Source organism: Haliotis rufescens, unplaced genomic scaffold, assembly GCF_023055435.1.
Source record: "Haliotis rufescens isolate VD_foot unplaced genomic scaffold, xgHalRufe1.0.p SCAF_12, whole genome shotgun sequence".
In the NCBI taxonomy this organism is placed as follows: domain Eukaryota; kingdom Metazoa; phylum Mollusca; class Gastropoda; order Lepetellida; family Haliotidae; genus Haliotis; species Haliotis rufescens.
In genome coordinates, this window is record NW_025963802.1 from 22,673,091 (window position 1) to 22,692,273 (window position 19,183).

Consider the following 19,183-nt stretch of genomic DNA (forward strand, 5'->3'; position numbering starts at 1 on the left):
GCACTTGCCGCCGCACTTCCCGCCGCACTTCTTCTCACGCCAGACATCGGTCCCGTAGTTGTTCCCCATTTTGCCGGCAACACAACTATCCATCAGACTCTTATGTGAGCTCAGTTGGTTTGTCCTTTAAGTTGACCATCCTGGAGTTGGACACGCACCTGGGGCTTAATCAAGTCCTGGATTGGATGGAGGACCGGTTGGCTTCGGTCCCTCCCTCCCCGGATGTTGATAAAAAGGACACTACTTGGTCCTCTCTTTCGTCCACCCCGCCGGATCCCAGGTTCCACCCTTGGCAATCTGGGCTGGAATTATGGAGTTGTATTGTGATTGGACTAACGAGTTAATGCATAGTCCAATTACAATAGCATAAATCGAAATCGACATCCGCTTTGTAAACTGCCGTGCACATTTTGGTCAATTGCAGGATTTGCAAAGCATGTGTACTGACAACTTAGCCTCAACAGATATTTTCCAAATCTGTTCATGGTTTTAATCAAGATGCTCATGTAATTTGATGCACCCTGCAAAATAGGACCTGATTTCTTAAAATATAGATCTTGATTATCGATCTGATCATCTTCACTGGGCAACACCATTTTATTTGAAGCCACTGCAAGTGATATGAGAGGTAGAATCTGATTGGTCAATAGGAGGGACATATAAGGGACAATACTTGTACTAGCCTCTGGTGGTGCAATGATTGAGCCCAGAAATTCCAGTCTAGTTCTAGTAGCCTAGAAACTTTTACAGTCTCTGGAAGATGGACCTTACTGAGGACAATCCTAGCTGGGTCGATCATTTTGGTACTATAATGTCTTTTCAACAGCATCAAATTGACCATCTACGTAATCTCCAGTCGGCCTTGGCGGAGATCATCACCACCAGGTGCCTCGGTTATCTTGCCTTAATGGATTGGGTTTCTGAGTTCAAAAGGCAACTCCTACGTCAGCCTTGGAGTGCATCCTCGCTCTTCAATGGCGCCATCTCTTGATGAAATGGTGCTTAGGCTCTGGAGCATGTCTCCAATCTATCCAAATTCAAAGGCCAAGGTCAAGCCTGTTCGCAGCTACAAGGTAATTCTGGAGGACCAGACCGCCTTCAGGCTGAGGTCAAACGATCAGCACCAGTAGCACATCAACAATCACATCAACATCACGGTTGTCTGGTGTCTTCACAACTAGGGGACACCTCACTCGTCATCCCTACTGTCTCGGACCTTCAGGTTCTTTCAGTTTGTGGATTGACTGTACTTGAGGTTCATCATCCAGCGCAGATCCCAAGTTGTCACAACATCTTGGCAGACACACTCTCCAGACAAGACAAAGTGGCTCCCACGGAGTGAATGCTCCATCCCGATGCCTTCACCCTCGTGTGCCAGCGGTTTGGCCTGCCACTGATTGACCTATTCACCACCAGCCAGAATTATCAGCTCCAGACCTACATCTGCCCAGTCTCAGACCCTCTGGCTTGGGCATTTGAAGCCTTCAGCGTTCCCTGGTCCATCTCCACCAGGACCTTAGTGCCAAGTGCTACTCAGCCAGGGCGGCGAAGGTTATTCTAGCATGACCAAGATCCAGGAACTTTGGTCACTTTTGCTGCTCTTGGTTGGAGGATCAACATGCAAAGTTTCATCCCCTAGCCTGGGATTTGAACATGGTTTTGAAGTTGCTCTGTACTGCTCCTTTTGAACCACTCAGCTCATCGTCTTTCTTCAATTTTACTAAGAAGACGGTATTTCTCTAGGCGTTAACTATGGCGGCTTAAGTCCATGACTTATACGCCTTGACGTCTCTCAAGTACGGTTCGAGAGCAATGTGCATGGTACTATCATCTGGGACTTAATTGCTAAGACTCAACTGCCAGGACAGCCGGACATATCTGTCACTGTTCCTCCCTTATCGTCAATAGAGGGTTCTGAGGACGAGGATGAACTACTTCTGTGCCCAGTTCATTGATCTAAGACACAACCTGCCCGTCTAGCCTACTTCCCAGACGTAACACTATCTCATGGTGGCTGTGCTCCATTACAACCTCACTGGTATGGAATCGTCCAGAGCCATCAAACCCCAATGAGAATCGAGCTGTCGTTTCGCCCATGGCTCTCCACAGCACTTGTTCCATTAAATCCATCATGGAGGGTTGTTTTGAGTGCTCAGATAATGTCTTCAGGAGTCATTATCTCCGAGATGTGGCTCTTGAGGATGTGCAAGGTGTTCATACTTTCGGTCCGCTGGTGGTGGCGCAGCAGGTAACAAACCCCAGACGGTCTTGACTTTTACACCTCGGAGCTGACCCTGGTAGAAATTACCCCAGACTAGAGGGTTTCATGTTTCCATTATTCCAGCTGCTTGAATTGGAATTTAGAACTTGGACAACACCCATTTCTACTTTTCTTCTTTTCGTGACTGGACTTCACACCTACTCTCTCTCAGGGAAGGTCAGTGGTTTCTCTGGTTAACTGGATTGGTTGAGGGTCTATCCTGAAATTCCATCAGAAAGGTATGCCCACCCCTCTGTTCTGTCTGATAAATATGCATTAAGGTTGTAATGCAGGATAAGATAAAAATAATTCGTAAAATCTAAATATATTTTACATTTTAGATACTTATCCTTCATTACTACGTCTAAAGTGCCCGCCCATCTCACTGCAAAGGTTTCAGATGTCGGTACTAGGAGTTACTGAGTGTGGTTATACCTGACTTTGCCACTTCTGGTCACATGGTAGCTGTGGAAGGGCATATTTCACACAACTGGTTGGAACAACGTCTGCAGCCAGAACCTCACAGCCCCGTCTTCCTAGTCAGAAAACAGCAGTAAAAACATTAAGGTAGTATTAGGATAAGTATCCAAATGTAAAAAAATATTTTGATTTTACTAAATAAGTTGGTTGTACTTCTGCTTCTTCTATTTGGGTATATGTTACAGCATTTTCTAATTAGGTTGGTCCCGTGGCCATTGCTCTCCCATACGTTTCATCGCTCTAGTGTAACACTGGTCATGTGTATATTACTTGCCTTCTCCCATACATTTCTTTTCTCTCTAATGCTATTGGTTCTGTGTCTATTGCTTGCTCTCTAATAGTATTGTTTGCATGACTATAGCTTTTCATCCAATATATTTTATTGCTCTACAATAGTATCAATTGCATGTGCATTGCATGCTTTCTTGCTTATGCTTCAGCTGTCTAATGGTAATGGATCTATTGCTTGCATTCTCACATACTTTTCAATGCTCTTTTGCTTGTCATAGCTTTCTCTCATAGTGCTGGGTGCATGTCTATATGCTCTCACATACATTTCATTGCTCTCTAATAGTATTGCTTGTGTTGATATTGCTTACTCTTATGCACATTTCTGGTCTGTACCTGTTGGTAACTTGGCAGCTCCTTGCATTCTGACATACATTTCATTGCTCTGTAATATTGTTGGTTGCATGTCTATTGTTTGCATTCTTGAATACGTTTTCTTCTCTCTTTAATAGTTTTGGTAAATGGCTGTTGCTTGGTCTCTCATACAGTTCAATGTTTCACATTGCATAGTGTTTGCATTGCTTGTTGTTGTTGTTGCCAGTTGCTTGCTGTCTTGTGTACATTGCATATTATTATCTACAATATTGTATGATATTATTTATTCTTTGTGTGTGCTGTCTTTAATGTAAATTTAATGTGGATAAACTATGTTCATGATCAATGGTTGGTAAAGGCCATATTAACATAATTGCAATGACAAGCACCAGGGCATTATCAGTTAGTATTGATAATCTCCAATAGAATAATTGTTTCTATGGTTGATATTGAAGACTGCAATTCTGATCAAAACTGTCTCACTCTCAGGTGCTAAAAAGTATACAACAGCTCTTAATTAACGTCATTTGATGTAAATTGCGAGATTGACAACAATGAATAACATACACAAAGTGTTTGTGTGTATGAGGGGATCCTGTGAACAGAGAACCTTAATGTCCTTCTGTTATGGTCCCCTCTTGGTCACCGAAAGTGAAATATATCATACCACATTAACCTTATAGCCAACCCAACTCTAAGTATGGGTTACAGCACGAAGACCTGGTGCGCCATGGTCGGAGTAATCTAATCTATTTAAACCAAGTCAAACATCTAAATGCTTAAAAAACATTGTTTTGTTGAAGGTAGTTTGAAAAATATTCAGGAACTCTATGCTTTCCTGGGAAAGTACTGTGTGAGTCCCCCCTGCGTGATGCACATGAAATATGTTGCCCGAGCCTTTTGCACATGGACCTCAACATTACTTGCCCTAGAGCAAACATAGCCCTAAACAGGACAATAGTAATTGTTTCTCTCTTTGTGTTGTTGAATGAAAATCTACGAAGTCACAAGTACATACAAATATTACAATGCATAGAGTAACATGTCAGTTGTGACACATTTTTCACGTAATTGTTCTACCTTCAAGGTAAATGATATTGGAAAAAAAAGTTCCGTCATTGCCAAGTCTTGTTTAACTAACAATTCAGTTGGTTGGAGCACTGTCCAAGAAGACAAAGGAGCTATGGTTAAAGTAATAGTGAAATTTAAATGCAGTCATTAATGATGGGAAGAAACACTAGCTTCTAGTCTACATTCAGCTTTAGTAATCTGCAGTACACTGTAATCAATAAACATTTCATTGAACTACTGTATTGTAGTTTCTGTAGTAAGATGCTTGATTTCTTTAAGAATTGACTGCAATATGCCTTGTGTTTATGGAAGCATAAATGTAAAAAGTGATATGCATACTGTGTAAATTCAGATAGATGATTGAAACAAAGTATGCACACCGTTTTTTATGTTTATGACTCCATTAACGCAGAAACATATTCTTATAAATAAGTAAGTCAACAATAAATACTTCACAGACTGCTTACTAAATCATTAACACAAACAAAAATCATTGACAACAATATAAAATCTTCCAGCGCAGAAGTGTAACTCAGCTCTGCCAATTCTGTTATAAGGACACAATAGTCTATGAGCATTGCCTAATTTGTTTGAGGGATTACTTTGTTAACCAATCAGATGCCACACAATCACATAATTATATTGAATTAAACATATTTACAGCCTTAAAATTGTGTCTTTGTGTAAACTCTCCCTTAGCTTTGATTTGCAACTTGAGGACCTGGGCGCAAGACCACAGTACCATAACACTGACATGCTTCAATACATTCATTGTGTTGTAGGGTTTATGTTAGAATTACAAGTAGTATTCATGTGAGAAGATACAATGATTACAATAATTACTTGAGATGATCTCTGTGATCTATCTACCACAGTTTCAAATAATTAAAGAAATTACATGGTTCCATTGAATATGTTTTTATTTTTGTTATGTTAATACAGACAAGTCTCGTTAATCTGACAATCGGCTTTATCCGACACAAATGATGGGAACCGATTTAATCAGTGTTATTTAGACCCATTAATCCGACACACCGATGCACCTAATTTGCAACGATTGCTGAAATCACTCATTAATCAGTCTCGTTAATCTGACACGGTGATCAGCGTACTCTGTGGTCATCTGCCCGTGAATACACAGCCCCGTGTTTTGATGCGAGACGAGTTGGCGAGTAGCTGCATATTTCAACGGCTGCAGAGATAAACTTGCTTAACAATACACAATTACTGCTTTAAATAACCAAAACAGGATTAATCACATGCCTAGATTACCTCAATCTCATTAAAATCGGATACAAGTTCTCGCTACCACTGAGGACATCCCATTACAGGTCACGTTAGAACGACCATTCGCGAACTTTGCCTGACCAATACAATACTAACAGGAAGTCAACATTAGCCACTAAGAAAACAGCTTTCTTAAGCATTGCGGCACTTGTTTCAAATTGGCGACTTCCTTTCCAGACTATGCTTTAGGAACCAGTCAATTTTGAATCAGTCATACAGTCCATAACAGTAGTTTTGTGTTAAATTTTAGTGGTTGCATGATTAGAAAACATATTCTGCTGACAATGTAAAACAACAATATGAATATTTCATTTTTCCTTTTCCTACGTGTTCGCATCGTTATCTATTGTGTAGTTGTCCAATTTTCGATCACGATCGCTTATACTACCCAATTTCATTTATCCGACATACTTGTTAATCCGACATAATCATATGCAACCAACAATGTCGGATTAACAGGACTTGACTGTAGATCATTCCTTCAGTCATCATGAGCGTGATAAGATATATTGCACTGTTGACGAGGGTGGGTGGGTAGCTAGTAGCATTTGATAACACACATGGACAAATGATAGAAACTAACATTTTTAGTCCACTTGCCGAAACTTGCCCTTCTGTACATTTGTGAGATTTTACATATAGTAATTAGTATGTCATGTGCTGAACTTACAAGGCCAAAGAAATGTTAAATAGACACCTACTTCAGATTGGCACATTATATCTTGGGTTGATCAAATCTTCTACATGTTACGTACTCAGTACCATCCTATTATTTTTATGAGAGCTGATCCAATTGATTTCACTTTGCACCCCTAAGTCAATTACAAACTCCATGTTTAGGATGAGCTGGGAGAGATATAGCTGAGTTGCAGTATGTGTTTGTGTTATGGAGTCTGATCATCATTCAAAAGCTTTTCTTTTTTTTCTTTTTTTTAATGTATTAAAGATATTTATGTTCTCAAGCATGATCGATCGTTGATTTCTTTTTCATTTCAACAATCAATGTGTACCTTTTGACAAATTTGAAACACCAATAATTACAGGCACACAGAGTGCTATATTTATGAATGTTTCCCATTTGGTAGTATCTGAGTACATGCTGACAGTCATCTTCATCTGGCTGTGAGCCTTGTCCAGACTGTGTAACACTGCAGCTGGTATCAACAAGCCGGCCTCCATCAGTCACCTTGTAACAGCTGGGACCAGTCAACCACTATACTAAGTCAGTTAGCCACCAGCCTAAAGGAACATCCCATGTTGTTCTTGGCGCAGCTACACCTGGATGAGGAGCATCTGCTTATTGTGCATTTGAGAATTAGAATAACAGTTAAATGAAACAAACTGCTTGCCACATTCTTATAACCAAACATATAACCTGTAATCAAAGACATAATTTGGATAGTTTAATGACTTATTGAAAATGTTACAGCCAATTTTGTCAAATTATGCATTTTTCCTTCGATTTATGTATAGGATAGCACAATGGTTAAGGCAGATTTTGATATGCAGTTACAGTGGTTTTATTGCCAAACTTCAATGGAATAAGTGGTTTACCTACTCACAAGACTTGAAAAAGGAAAAAAACCCATGATTTTTGTCAATGTTTTCACTGAGAATTAGAATAACAGTTACACGAAACAAACTGCTTGCCACATTCATATAAAAGTACATATTACCTGTAATCAAAGACATAATTTGGATATCTTAATGACTTAATGATTTAATAAAAATGTTACAGCCAATTATGTCAAATTATGCATTTTTCCTTTAATTTATGCAATTTTGACCCCGTGAAAATTGCAAGCCTACTACCCAAGGAAAATTGTGTACAGATACCTCCTTTATGCAATAGAAAAGGTTTAAGGTATACAGGAAAATGTGGGAACAAAAATCTTGTTTTTCACCCCTGGCCAACTGACTATACAGCCACATTCACACCTACTGACTGATCAGGTCACTTACAAAGTCACAGCCTATTACTACACTGTCCTATTCATCAGATCAACAGCAACGACTAATATGAAAGGAAGTGTTTAGACACTTACTGGGAGTCTCTTTGACAGTTGGAAGTTATTGTCAGGTACACAGTCAGCTGGGTAGTTAGTTCTATACGTGTCTGTCAGCTGGCTGGGTGTCTATAGCAGCACGCACACTGCCTGCACAGGAGAAAAAAACATGTCTATTACATGCCTGACATGTATACATTTCACAAACTGGGATCAGGGAAGTTAGAGATCACTCACATGTCAACATCAGCTTGAATGTTGGTGACCTTGTATTGTGACAATGTGAAGAAAAGATTAGGATAGCCTGTTGTAACTTCAGTCTCCAGTTACAACCAGACTATGGTGCTACTATTCCATGTCAGTGAGGCATGGAAATCTTGGTTCTATTTTGGATATCACTACTTAACATGGCCTTTAAGAAAACATGAAATGAGTACCTCAGGTGCCATGGTTTTAGATCATTGTAATAAGTCGTATTATAGCAGCAAAATATATACTTTTACTGTAGTAAAAAGTACAGTATTGTACTATTTGATACTTCTGTTACTTCATATTCTCATCTGTTAGATCAAGGGCAGATCCGGCATTTTTAAAAGGGAGAGTTCCAAAGTATCAAAATTCTCTTTCAGATAATTTTGCTGCCTACATATATTGTTTTTCAAAAGGGGATGGCCGGACCCCCTCTGGATCTGCTTATGTAGATGACATCATGTTATTTTAGGGTAGGTGGAACATTGCTAAATACATGGACTTTAAGTGCTTTATTACCATTAACTGTTAACTTATTCCTGGCAAACACTTTGTGGACAGAAGAGATCAGTACAAGTTGCACCATACAACTTCATTTCTCCCTCCATAAATGCAAACACGAACACTGAAGTGAACTTTCTGCTATATTGGATAGTGTTTACAAAATCAGGTTTCGCGTATGCCGGTTATGAGACGCCTATTACATCAGATATATGTCAAAGTCAGCTGCAAAACATACATCCCTGAATTCCCCATACAATTTAGAAACAAATGACATTGACATTTTCATTGTTACTATTACAAAATGTCTAGATGATATCAAGTAAAATAAATTAGGTGTGGAAACGAATGCTGTGCTCGGTGAACTGCGCTTGTTTGAAATGTAAACAAGGCAAAATTCAGCAACATGTCTGGCTACATGGAATCATCCATGGAACAAGTGTCAAGCTGTCAATGGAGATCCCACAATACGTTTACCAGTTTATACCTACGACACGATCTAGAGGGACTATACTCCCTCAGCCCCTCTTCTGTTGAAGAAGTGTGTGTGTGACTGGTGGGTGTGGTGTATGTGTGTGTGTAAAGATCCCAGAAAATACCACAAAATGAGGTAGGTTAGCCTTTGGTTTATTGTTGACCAGGTTGGACAGATCACTGACTTATCATCTGGGATCATAGATCCTTGGTGTTGTCGTGGCAGACTTCAGATCCGGATTTAATGACAATCGGAAGTGACGTCACTTAGGAGAATGAACCAAAAGTCACGTCATGAAAGACCTCAGAACCGGAGGGAAACCTCATAAGTATGGTCATATATCACCAAATAAGTAACAATTATGATGTCATAGCATGGCAAGGATGCCACAAAGTGCCGAAGTTTTTCAGGTTTGCAAAGGTAAAATCAGAAAGTTCGGCATTGGTTCATACTAGGGCGAGGCCTGGGGCTGGGGCGGGTAACTCAGGTACTCAGGTTGGGTGGGTACGGAGTAGGAGCCAGGTACCCACAGGACTACCAAAACCCATGGTTAGTCACAGGATTATATTGTTTAATTAAGGGCAAAAATTATCTGGAACTCTATGGTTACACTATAAGTGACATATGTTCACATTTCTTTCCGACTATACACACATTCCTTCTGACTTTATATGTTTGCATAAAGATAAAACTTCAGCCAACTTCAGTGTATGCATGACCAGATCATTTTATACCTGTATCTAAATACATTTTGACAGGAGTATGGTCAAACGTTTCCCAATCGGACATTTTGTACCTATCTCTTGAGACCTACAGCGGGTACCCGGGTACCCAGGTAGTAAATTTGGACTCATCCCAGCCCTAGTTCATACCCCCGTGTTTTCTATGTATTCCCCTACTTCACTGCTGCCAATTATCTGGAAGTACAAGATGATAGATCCCGCCTGTCCGGTAAATACTGGCTGTGATGTAATAGAGGTAGGATATTTGTAGGAATTATCAAACAATAGTTATCATTGTGTATGATTCTAAGAATACCACCTTTATTACATCAGGAAATAGTTCCTCCCACCTCCCCAATATATCTTACATGTATTCAATGAAGATTATTGGAAAGAAGTGATATTTTCCCGCCTCACAGATGCATTGTGACTAAGGATAGGGTTTTCCTAAAAAAGAATGGGATAATTGGAAGAGGATGTTGAAAAAAAGATTTTATGGTGTGATTATTGCCAAAATAGAAATTTAGGGCTCTGATGTAATAGAGGTATTATTCTTAGAATTATACACAATGATAGCTATTGTTTGATTTCTAAAAACTTTGGGCTAAAAGAGTGAAGATCTGCCCTACCAAAAGCTAAAAAACATCTAAAATGCACTATTTTATATATTTTTGCACAGATTGCAAACCTGCATGTTTAAAGACCAGTTTGAAGAACAGCGTGAACATGAACACTTGTTCATTCAGTGATTCAGTGATTCAGAGATTCAGTGACCATTTGAAGACAAACAAAATTTAATGTCTTTATTTTTCTGGAATCATTTTTTTCCATCTACTAAGCATGATATCCTAATAAAAAACTTCCTTTTTATTTTAATATTTTCTCACAGTCACACACTTTTGTCAATCTCATTCAAATTATATCTTAGTTCTTTCTACCGCTAAACAAAGATCTGAGGACATGTGGGCCATGTCAGAACAACCTTTCATCTGACCTATCAGAGCATCGCTTATCAGATCATGAAAGTGACAGTTGGAATGTGGCGTTTGATCATGCAACTTTAAAAAAATACACAAGGTATTCCAAACGACAGTTATGGGCTTTATTTCTGTATTCTTACAATCTGGACCATCTATGACCAGCTATGTTCTTTTGTTCAGTTTTTAATTCTTTAATCGAGTAATGTCGAAATATGTTTCGAAGCATAGTCGCCAGTTTGAAACTTGTGCCGTATAGCTCGATTTAGCTGCCTTCTGATTGGCTGTTGTCGACTTCTTGTTAGTCATTCCATTGATCGGTCAAAGTTCGCGAAAGGTCGGTCTGACGTGACCCGTGATGGGATGTCCTCAGATCTTTGTTTAGCAGTAGCAAGAACTAAGATCTGATTTTAATGAGATTGACACTTTTGTCTTTAATTCTTCAAGAAACAAGGCAGCAAACATAATGAACTGCCAAAAAAGACAATCAACATAATATTCATTTACATTTCTGTAACATGAAGGGTAAAAAGAGAGTACATGTAATAACTGTTGACATGGCAGAGTTCTCGTCTTTATGATGTGTATGGGGTCGATGCATATGGGTCATTCTCATAATTGGTCCTGTTTTTCATTACATCATTTGACCAAATTCAAAAGTTAACCGACTTCACGCATGACTTAAAATCATTGTGAAAAAATCGACACAATATACGTTTTTTCCTTTGGACAAGAGGTTGGTCACATGATCGCAAAATTGACGTTCATACATTTTTCGCGAGACCATGTTCTTGAAATCACGTAAACCCTGACGGACTGCTTCCACATTCTTGGGGGAACCCCTGGGAATTCCCCATCACAGAAGTGTTCTTGCTGATCATTTAGACCCTTTAATATTGAACTCAGCGTTTTAGCATACACTGAGAAACATCAGAGAGTTTGACTGCACGATTGTTCACGAATATCCTCACTATGACCTATTCTAGTGAACAAATTGAAGAAATGCACATCCAAACTATTGTTTCAACAGCTGGTTGTTGTATGGCTGTCAGTGTAAACATGAAGTCACACATACTAAATATAATTGTTTATAGATCTAGGCCTACATCCTTTGAGGTAAGAAATTGTGATAGAATATTATAAGAATTGATTTTCACTTTGCATGAGTTCATTGGAGTATGAACCTACATAGAGTGAGGACCAAACCTGTTGAACGTCAGAGCTTAATGAAAAGGTTCTTTTTATGTTTGTGTTACACCAGTTACAAGTGCTGTCACAGCAAAGACAATTTTGTGCATGTAATATACTTCTTAACATTGATTAAAATATATATGTAGTTTTAATATTGTTTTAATGTACTGTATATATAGTTCTTATTTTAAAAAGCATATATGTAAAATATATAAATGAATAGTTTGCCTACTATATGTGTGACACTTGTCGTTACCCTCACCGCTTTTGACATAGCCATGAGGAACGTAGTTCTACAAATAAAGTAATACATTTTCTAATAAACCTGGAATGATATATTGCCATGAGACCAGGGTCATTACTACATTATCAGAACAATGAAGTTAATGATAATATAAAACGAATTGATGTCAAATTGTCATTGGTGTAACAGTGATTTAAGATTTGTTTTATGGTGTCTTAATGCTGTTCTTACAAAACATAATTAAATTCCATTTTCTGTGAGACATGAAAAACACATTTAAGTCACATTTACATTTTACATTTGATGAAAGAGTGTGTTGGACATTGCATTATATCAGTGGCATTATAAATTAGGTCATTGGAATAACAGTTGTGTTGTGAGGTACCCGGGTACTTAGATTTCAGCTATTTATGATTTGCTGCACCACTGACAGTGCAATTGTTTTGACAAGAATATCATTTTATGTATGTATGCCTCAAGTAGACTGTAACACTAGGGGGGGTAACAAAGTATAATGAATAGATCATAAATGAGCCATATAATTATGAAATTGGTCAAAACATTACAATTTTTAATATGATTAAATTATGTAAAAGGGGATTCAATCTTGTTTACTTTCATAAATGAATGTATTTTGTATTCAAATATTGTTTCTATTCCCCCCCAAATGGTCATTTTGTGAGAATTCTTCAACTAAACATAAAAAGGACCAATTTTGAGAATGATCCATATTTAATAGCTCACCTCTACTATGTATTTTTACCCAACCAATTGTGCTTTTTAGTGACCATTTAAAAAATATAATGTTACCCCTATAAATCTTTGAAAAAGAATGTTTGCAAATAAAAACTGAAAGACCTGATGTAGATTTTTAGGCCATGAAAGAAATAATTATTAGATTTTTACCCCTGTCTGCCTCATTAACACACAATCTCCCATCATTTTGCCTACAAGGAAAATGTTGTAGTGTTTCTATCCTTGACAAAAATACATACCTATTCCTTCCACACATTCACGCCTCGTGTGAACCACAGCCATCAACAGTTAATGTACACAGATATCCTAAATACAAAATCTAATAATTTGTTGTAACCTTAAATACATTTATTTTTCTGTGTAACATCTTTCACTGTGCATGCCAATGAAATTTCTCAGTGAAATGAGCAATTAAGCAGTCTTCCCTAAAGGCAGTAGCACACACAGGAAGGAACAAACTTGTATGAATATATGATGTGACAGTTGTTCAGATTCTGTGGTACGTGTGTTAGATGGGGCATATTGGCAAAGCTATCATTATACTTGGCTTCATTGTGTGTCTTCACAATCCAATGGCCTGGGGAATTGTTCATAATATGTATCACTAGTTTATCTCATCTAGTCTAGATTCTAGAATATTTACAGGTTGCCATGGTATACCTGGAACATTGTTGTCGTCATTAAACAACATTCATTCACTCATAACTGTTTCGATCAATTATAAAATGAACGTGTACATGGTAGAGAAGATCGAACTGTTTCATTATCAGAAATCAGAACTTACACAAATGAAACAACATTGTTCCAAGTGTGACTGATGTCTTGTTCAGGGTAAAAATGATAACTACACTGCCTCAGGTATGTATGATGTTTATCTTTACAGCATAACGTCCAGTCTCCGTCCACTTCGGACATTCACACCAAAGAATGCCAGGCCAGTCACCCCAAAAGATGTGTTCCTGTATCACTCCAAGAAGAACATGAGTTTTGTGGGACCAGGTGAGGCATCAGTCACTGTCACATCTGTGCCTAGTGCAGAAGACTTGTAAACTTAATGACAAGTGTTGTCCACCTGGTCATAGCAAGACAGCTGGAAGTCTGCAGCTGAAGGGAAGTAACTCTTGATGACAAACTAAAGAAGCAGTAAAATCTCCAAACATATTAGAATAGAGTTGCCCTTCCATCCCAGCTACATGTGTGTCATCTATATATATATATGTGTGTGTGTGTGTGTCCTAACCCTGCATGCCAAGTCTTCTTCACATCACATCTTCATGTGTTTACCGGGACTGCATTGTTCTGATTCTAGATATTTTAACACAAGGATAACTTCTAACCAACTCTATTATAAAGATACTTAAAGATAGTCATAGAATCATTCTAAATTGCTGGAAGGTCTAAAGTATTACATGACCTTAATGTGTCTCAATTGAAGTCTCTTCCTCGTAGAGCCATTAGGAGAGATCTCCTCCTAAACATTAACATTTTCATAAGACCTTGTTACGGTATCAAGCCACTAATAATTGTTTTCATTCCAACACTGAACCAGATGGTCATATGGATGTACTGAGTAATACATATCAATGTTTTATAGCTGAACCTGAACATTACTTCTCATATGATTATTATAAAAAAAATGTTTAAGAATCCTTTTCAACAAGAGAAAAAAAGAGGTCAATAGGTTGTAGGCATTTTAGTAAATTTGAGTTAATAATACTATTTTGTTAGTATGATGAGTACCTTCCCACAATGCAGAGTTTTGTGAAAGCCTCCTACATCTGCAGCACCTAATTCCATTGACTGCTTGTGCGCAAGGGTCCGACTCGATCTTCATAGACTGATATGAGTTAAATGGCATCCCTCATGTTTCTTCGCACAAGATGTATTATATACTGAACAACATAAGTTCCTGTGACATTCAATCAGATTTAATGCAATTTTTTTTTATCAAATCTGAAACAATTTCAGTTTGCAACAGATAAAAGACTCCTGTAAGTGTTCAAATGGTTTAATTTGTCATACTGACTTCAGAAAATGTGTGATTTCATAAAAAACATGAACATGCCAAAATGTCAATTTACAAATCAATAGCGTGTGTGTCCACACAAGCAAGCAACACATCTTCATCTCTTCATCGCGGGGGGCACAGGTGGCCCAGTCGTCTAAGGCGCCGCGATTTGCTGTGCAGAGTTGCGTCCCTTTGGCACGCCAGAAACCTAAGATTGTGGGTTTGAATCCAGGTTCGCCCCGATTATGTTTCTAGGTTTGTCAGCACCATACCCGTGCTCGTGGGTTTCACCAAAGTGGTAAATGTCTGAGACCTGCATCACTTCGGGCTTTCCTCCCACATTAAGCTGACACGCCGCGATATTACTGGAATATTGTTAAAAGCGGCGTTAAACCCAACTCACACACTCACTCATCTCTTCATCGCACAAAGTCCTGCGGGATATCTGTCTATATCTGCTGGAGCATGTTTCGAAGTTCCTGGTGTGTCTGTGGAACACGTAGTTGACGTTGAAGGCGCCGATCCATCTCATCCCACATTGGTGAGAGATCAGGGGAGCAAACCGGCCAGGTGATGACATTCATGTTGTTTTGTTGAAGAGAATCCTGAACAAGTCGAGCAATATGAGGCCGGACATTGTCATTTTGAAAGGTAATGCCAGGGCCATGACGACGCTAAAAAGTCAGGGATGCTTCTTGCAGTCACTGTTGCTGGCTGGAACCGATTTCGTAGCTGTGTTGTTCGAATTCAGTTGTCTTGTTGATTATTGGTTAAGCGTGGCCTGCCACTCTGAGAATGGTCTGTGACTGCATTCGTCTGTTGCCAAATGGTGTTTCTGTGGACGATAAATTGTCTTGCAACATCATGTTGACTCGATTCTGCTTCAAGCATACCAATTGCTTGCAGACACACATTTTCGGACAGGCATGGCATTTCGTAATGTTGAATAATTGTGTAATTTTGTGGTTGTTGTCAGCATGACAATATGGAATCCCGTCAGCGCACACGTTTTTATACCCATTCTTGGGCAGTGAAATGCATGGGGCTTACATAAAAGTCAACTTTTGAATGGAATGCATGCTTTTCTGTAGCAGTTGCGTTTTTGTGATTTGATTCCATACATGTACTACAATATTGAAGACCAATCTTTACTTGTTTGAAAAATACTCTAAAATATTGGTGTCACAGGAACTTTTGTTATTGAGTATATCAAAACTATTGGTACCGGTAAATACAATTATAATAAATGTGAAGGATAAATTCAAAATTATTGATTAAACAGAATAGCAGTTCCACTGATATGGCATTATCTATGACCCCACTGCTGTTTAATTATCTGCTCTTGCAGGAACTGATATAATTCTTAAGGGGAGAAACAATATTCCAATGATGCCAAATATACCACTATAAAATTATATACAATCTTCCAACAACTTTTGGTAACTTACGTGAATCCCTCACTTGCCTGTTATTGGTAAACAGAAATTATGTTGGCTTCATTATGAAATATATTTATCTTATGATCATGGTTACAAAGTTAGAGCACAAATATGTTTTTATGTTCCAAATCATAGCTTTGATAATAACCAAGTTTGTAGAAGCAGAAAAAAAGCACTGTGTCTAGCGGACCACAAACACGTGTTGAACAGCCAATCCCCTTTAGATGCAACCCAACCCGGCTTCAACAACTGTATGACCCTACTCCAGTACTAATAGGATACACTGCCCTGTGTAGGGCGTCTGCTGTACTTTATGTCTGTCATGTGTTGTGTCATGTGTCATGTCATGTGTCATGTTATAATGACACATACTTTTGTTTACTCATATTGTTATACATTAATCTCTGAAAATTTTGATTGCTGTTAAATTGCTCCTGATGTCAGTACCTAATTAAAATTAGAAAAAAGATGTTGGTTCTCTGGCATATACATATGAAGGCCAATATCCTGGCCTTGTATAGATGACACTCATTGATCACAGTTTCTGACACTAAAGTTATCAAGAGGTTTGTTGACAATTATTTGTCAAGCTTCTTCGCCTGAGAGACAGTTGTTTACATTTTCAATCTAAGTATTGTGTTGTTAGATTTAACTGTTCATACCATTCCATATGACAGATGAGCAGCCATTAGAGTGTGGTGAGTGCATTCTACCTCTGTCACTGCTGTCCTAGCTGCCATAGCTCCGTATTTACCTCCCCTTCTTAACACTCCCCTGTGCTGTGTGGTGACGCTGACATGAGGTCACATCCTCACGTCTGTGTGCTTGTCAACAGTCAAATCTGACAACCTTCTAAGAAGGAACTATTATCAGTTTTTGAGAACAGATAATCTTCAGGTGCAATTTTCCAATATAGGTATAACTTTACCCAGTGTCAAGATTGTAAAGGGGCTTAGAAAAGTGAACTGCCAGTCACATGACGAGACATCCCAGAAGCCAGTTCTTACCACCCCACAGGAAGTCATAACACCAATGACAACATTTGTAAAACTTCTTCATACACACATGTTGAGCCACATGGCACAGTGGTGTCTGCTTCTTGTCTGCAGGGGATAGGGGCATGGCCTGCATCTCTCCATCTCTCTTTAGAATGTTCTGATTCTATACCCATAGTTGTGTAAAGAAGTTAAAATGTTGTATACACAGTGCTGACTCAGCTCATGTTTAATGTTTATAAATGTAATATGTTTGTTCCACTGACAGTTTGGATTCAAACACAGTAAATTCAGACAGTATTCAAATATAAAATCTGTATATATATATATATATAATCTTATATGTCACCCTGTGTGTAATGCTCTTGTTTCTCAATCATATCTCACATCTTCTTGACTAATCTTTGCACAAATATTTTGAGGTTATTACTTTAGTTTTGACATAGGTAAGTTACTGGGTATTCTACATCTGATATGGCTTTAACCATATGCTCTGTGAAACTACATTTTGCATGGATAATTCAAACAATGACGTATTGAAATAATGGGTGGCTGGTTTTCTATACTCCATACATCATGTGACCTATAGGGCCTTGTTGCTGTAGTAATTTAGTATTCATATTCATCAAAATAATGATATTTAGTCCTTTAATAGATGCTGTAACCTACCCTCCTGTCTTCCTGGGCTGGGTAGTTGACTCTCCATGGGGCTTTGTCAGTATTTATGTATTTGATCTTAAGCCATGACCATTTTCTGCCTAATATTAGATGTGTACAACCTGTGAATGAAACTGACTTAACTCATCCTCCACTGATAGAATATTTTGTAAAACCAACCTGCTTTCAGATGTGATCTTAGAGTGCCTGGGCCTCAGCTGGGAGCTTCACCGGCCATTTCTCCAGAAGTCTGGAACCCTGGCCACTTTGCTGCTCTCTGCCCTGGACCCCACCTCACAGAAATATTATCGAAGCTCTGCCTCTGAGACCCTGGATAACTACATTAAAAAGAGTGAATTCTACAGCAATGAATACCGTGACATCAGTCAGCGACTGAGCGTTGTGGGTGATGCTCCTGGAGAAAAGAGGGGCGTCGGGCATCCTGCTCACACATCACAGCAGAGGACAGGAACAGTGGCAACAATCACACTGGACATAGATGATGCTCTGGTCACTAAAAGAGGTGGGTGTTTGTTGGAATAGTAACACTGGACATAGATGATGCTCTGGTCACTAAAAGAGGTGGGTGTTTGTTGGAATAGTAACACTGGACATAGATGATGCTCTTGTCACTAAAAGAGCTTGGTGTTTGTTGGAATAGTAACACTGGACATAGATAATGCTCTGGTCACTAAAAGAGGTGGGTGTTTGTTGGAATAGTAACACTGGACATAGATGATGCTCTGGTCACTAAAAGAGGTGGGTGTTTGTTGGAATAGTAACACTGGACATAGATGATGCTCTGGTCACTAAAAGAGGTGGGTGTTTGTTGGAATAGTAACACTGGACATAGATGATGCTCTGGTCACTAACAGGTGGGTGTTTGTTGGAATAGTAGCACTGGACATAGATGATGTTCTGGTCACTAAAAGAGGTGGGTGGTTTTTGAGAGACTTGATTTTCTTCTTTTTGTAATTCCAACATAAATTGCTTGTGGTGTAATAATGAATTGTGTTGCAGCTGTGGCTGTTGCCCTAGGCAACCTGTACCATGATGAACTGGAGGTTGATGTGAATGACGTGGCTGGAGTGCTGGTTGTAGCTACAATCCTTGACTTCAAATCCCTTGTTGATGGGTCAGTACTGTTAAATTAGATATAGTTACATCTGGAGCTTTCTTTTCATTGTCAAGACACACACATGTTAATGTGATGTAATGATTGACTTGTTGAATGACAAGGATTCCTGTGACAATGAACATAC

General features: G+C 38.7%; 1 protein-coding gene across 4 annotated transcripts in view; it reads left to right on the forward strand.

The window, feature by feature from the left end:
* LOC124143241 (BTB/POZ domain-containing protein 16-like) overlaps nucleotides 1-19,183 on the forward strand; it is a 72,201-nt gene that overhangs the window by 37,548 nt on the left and 15,470 nt on the right. For 3 of the 4 annotated variants that reach the window (XM_046512130.2, XM_046512132.2, XM_046512133.2), the window contains 4 exons: nucleotides 13,706-13,821; nucleotides 16,947-16,967; nucleotides 18,112-18,444; nucleotides 18,942-19,056. In XM_046512130.2, the coding sequence (XP_046368086.2) occupies nucleotides 13,706-13,821; nucleotides 16,947-16,967; nucleotides 18,112-18,444; nucleotides 18,942-19,056 (585 nt within the window). The remainder of the gene's footprint in view (nucleotides 1-13,705; nucleotides 13,822-16,946; nucleotides 16,968-18,111; nucleotides 18,445-18,941; nucleotides 19,057-19,183) is intronic. The other variant, XM_046512131.2, reaches the window with a different exon arrangement.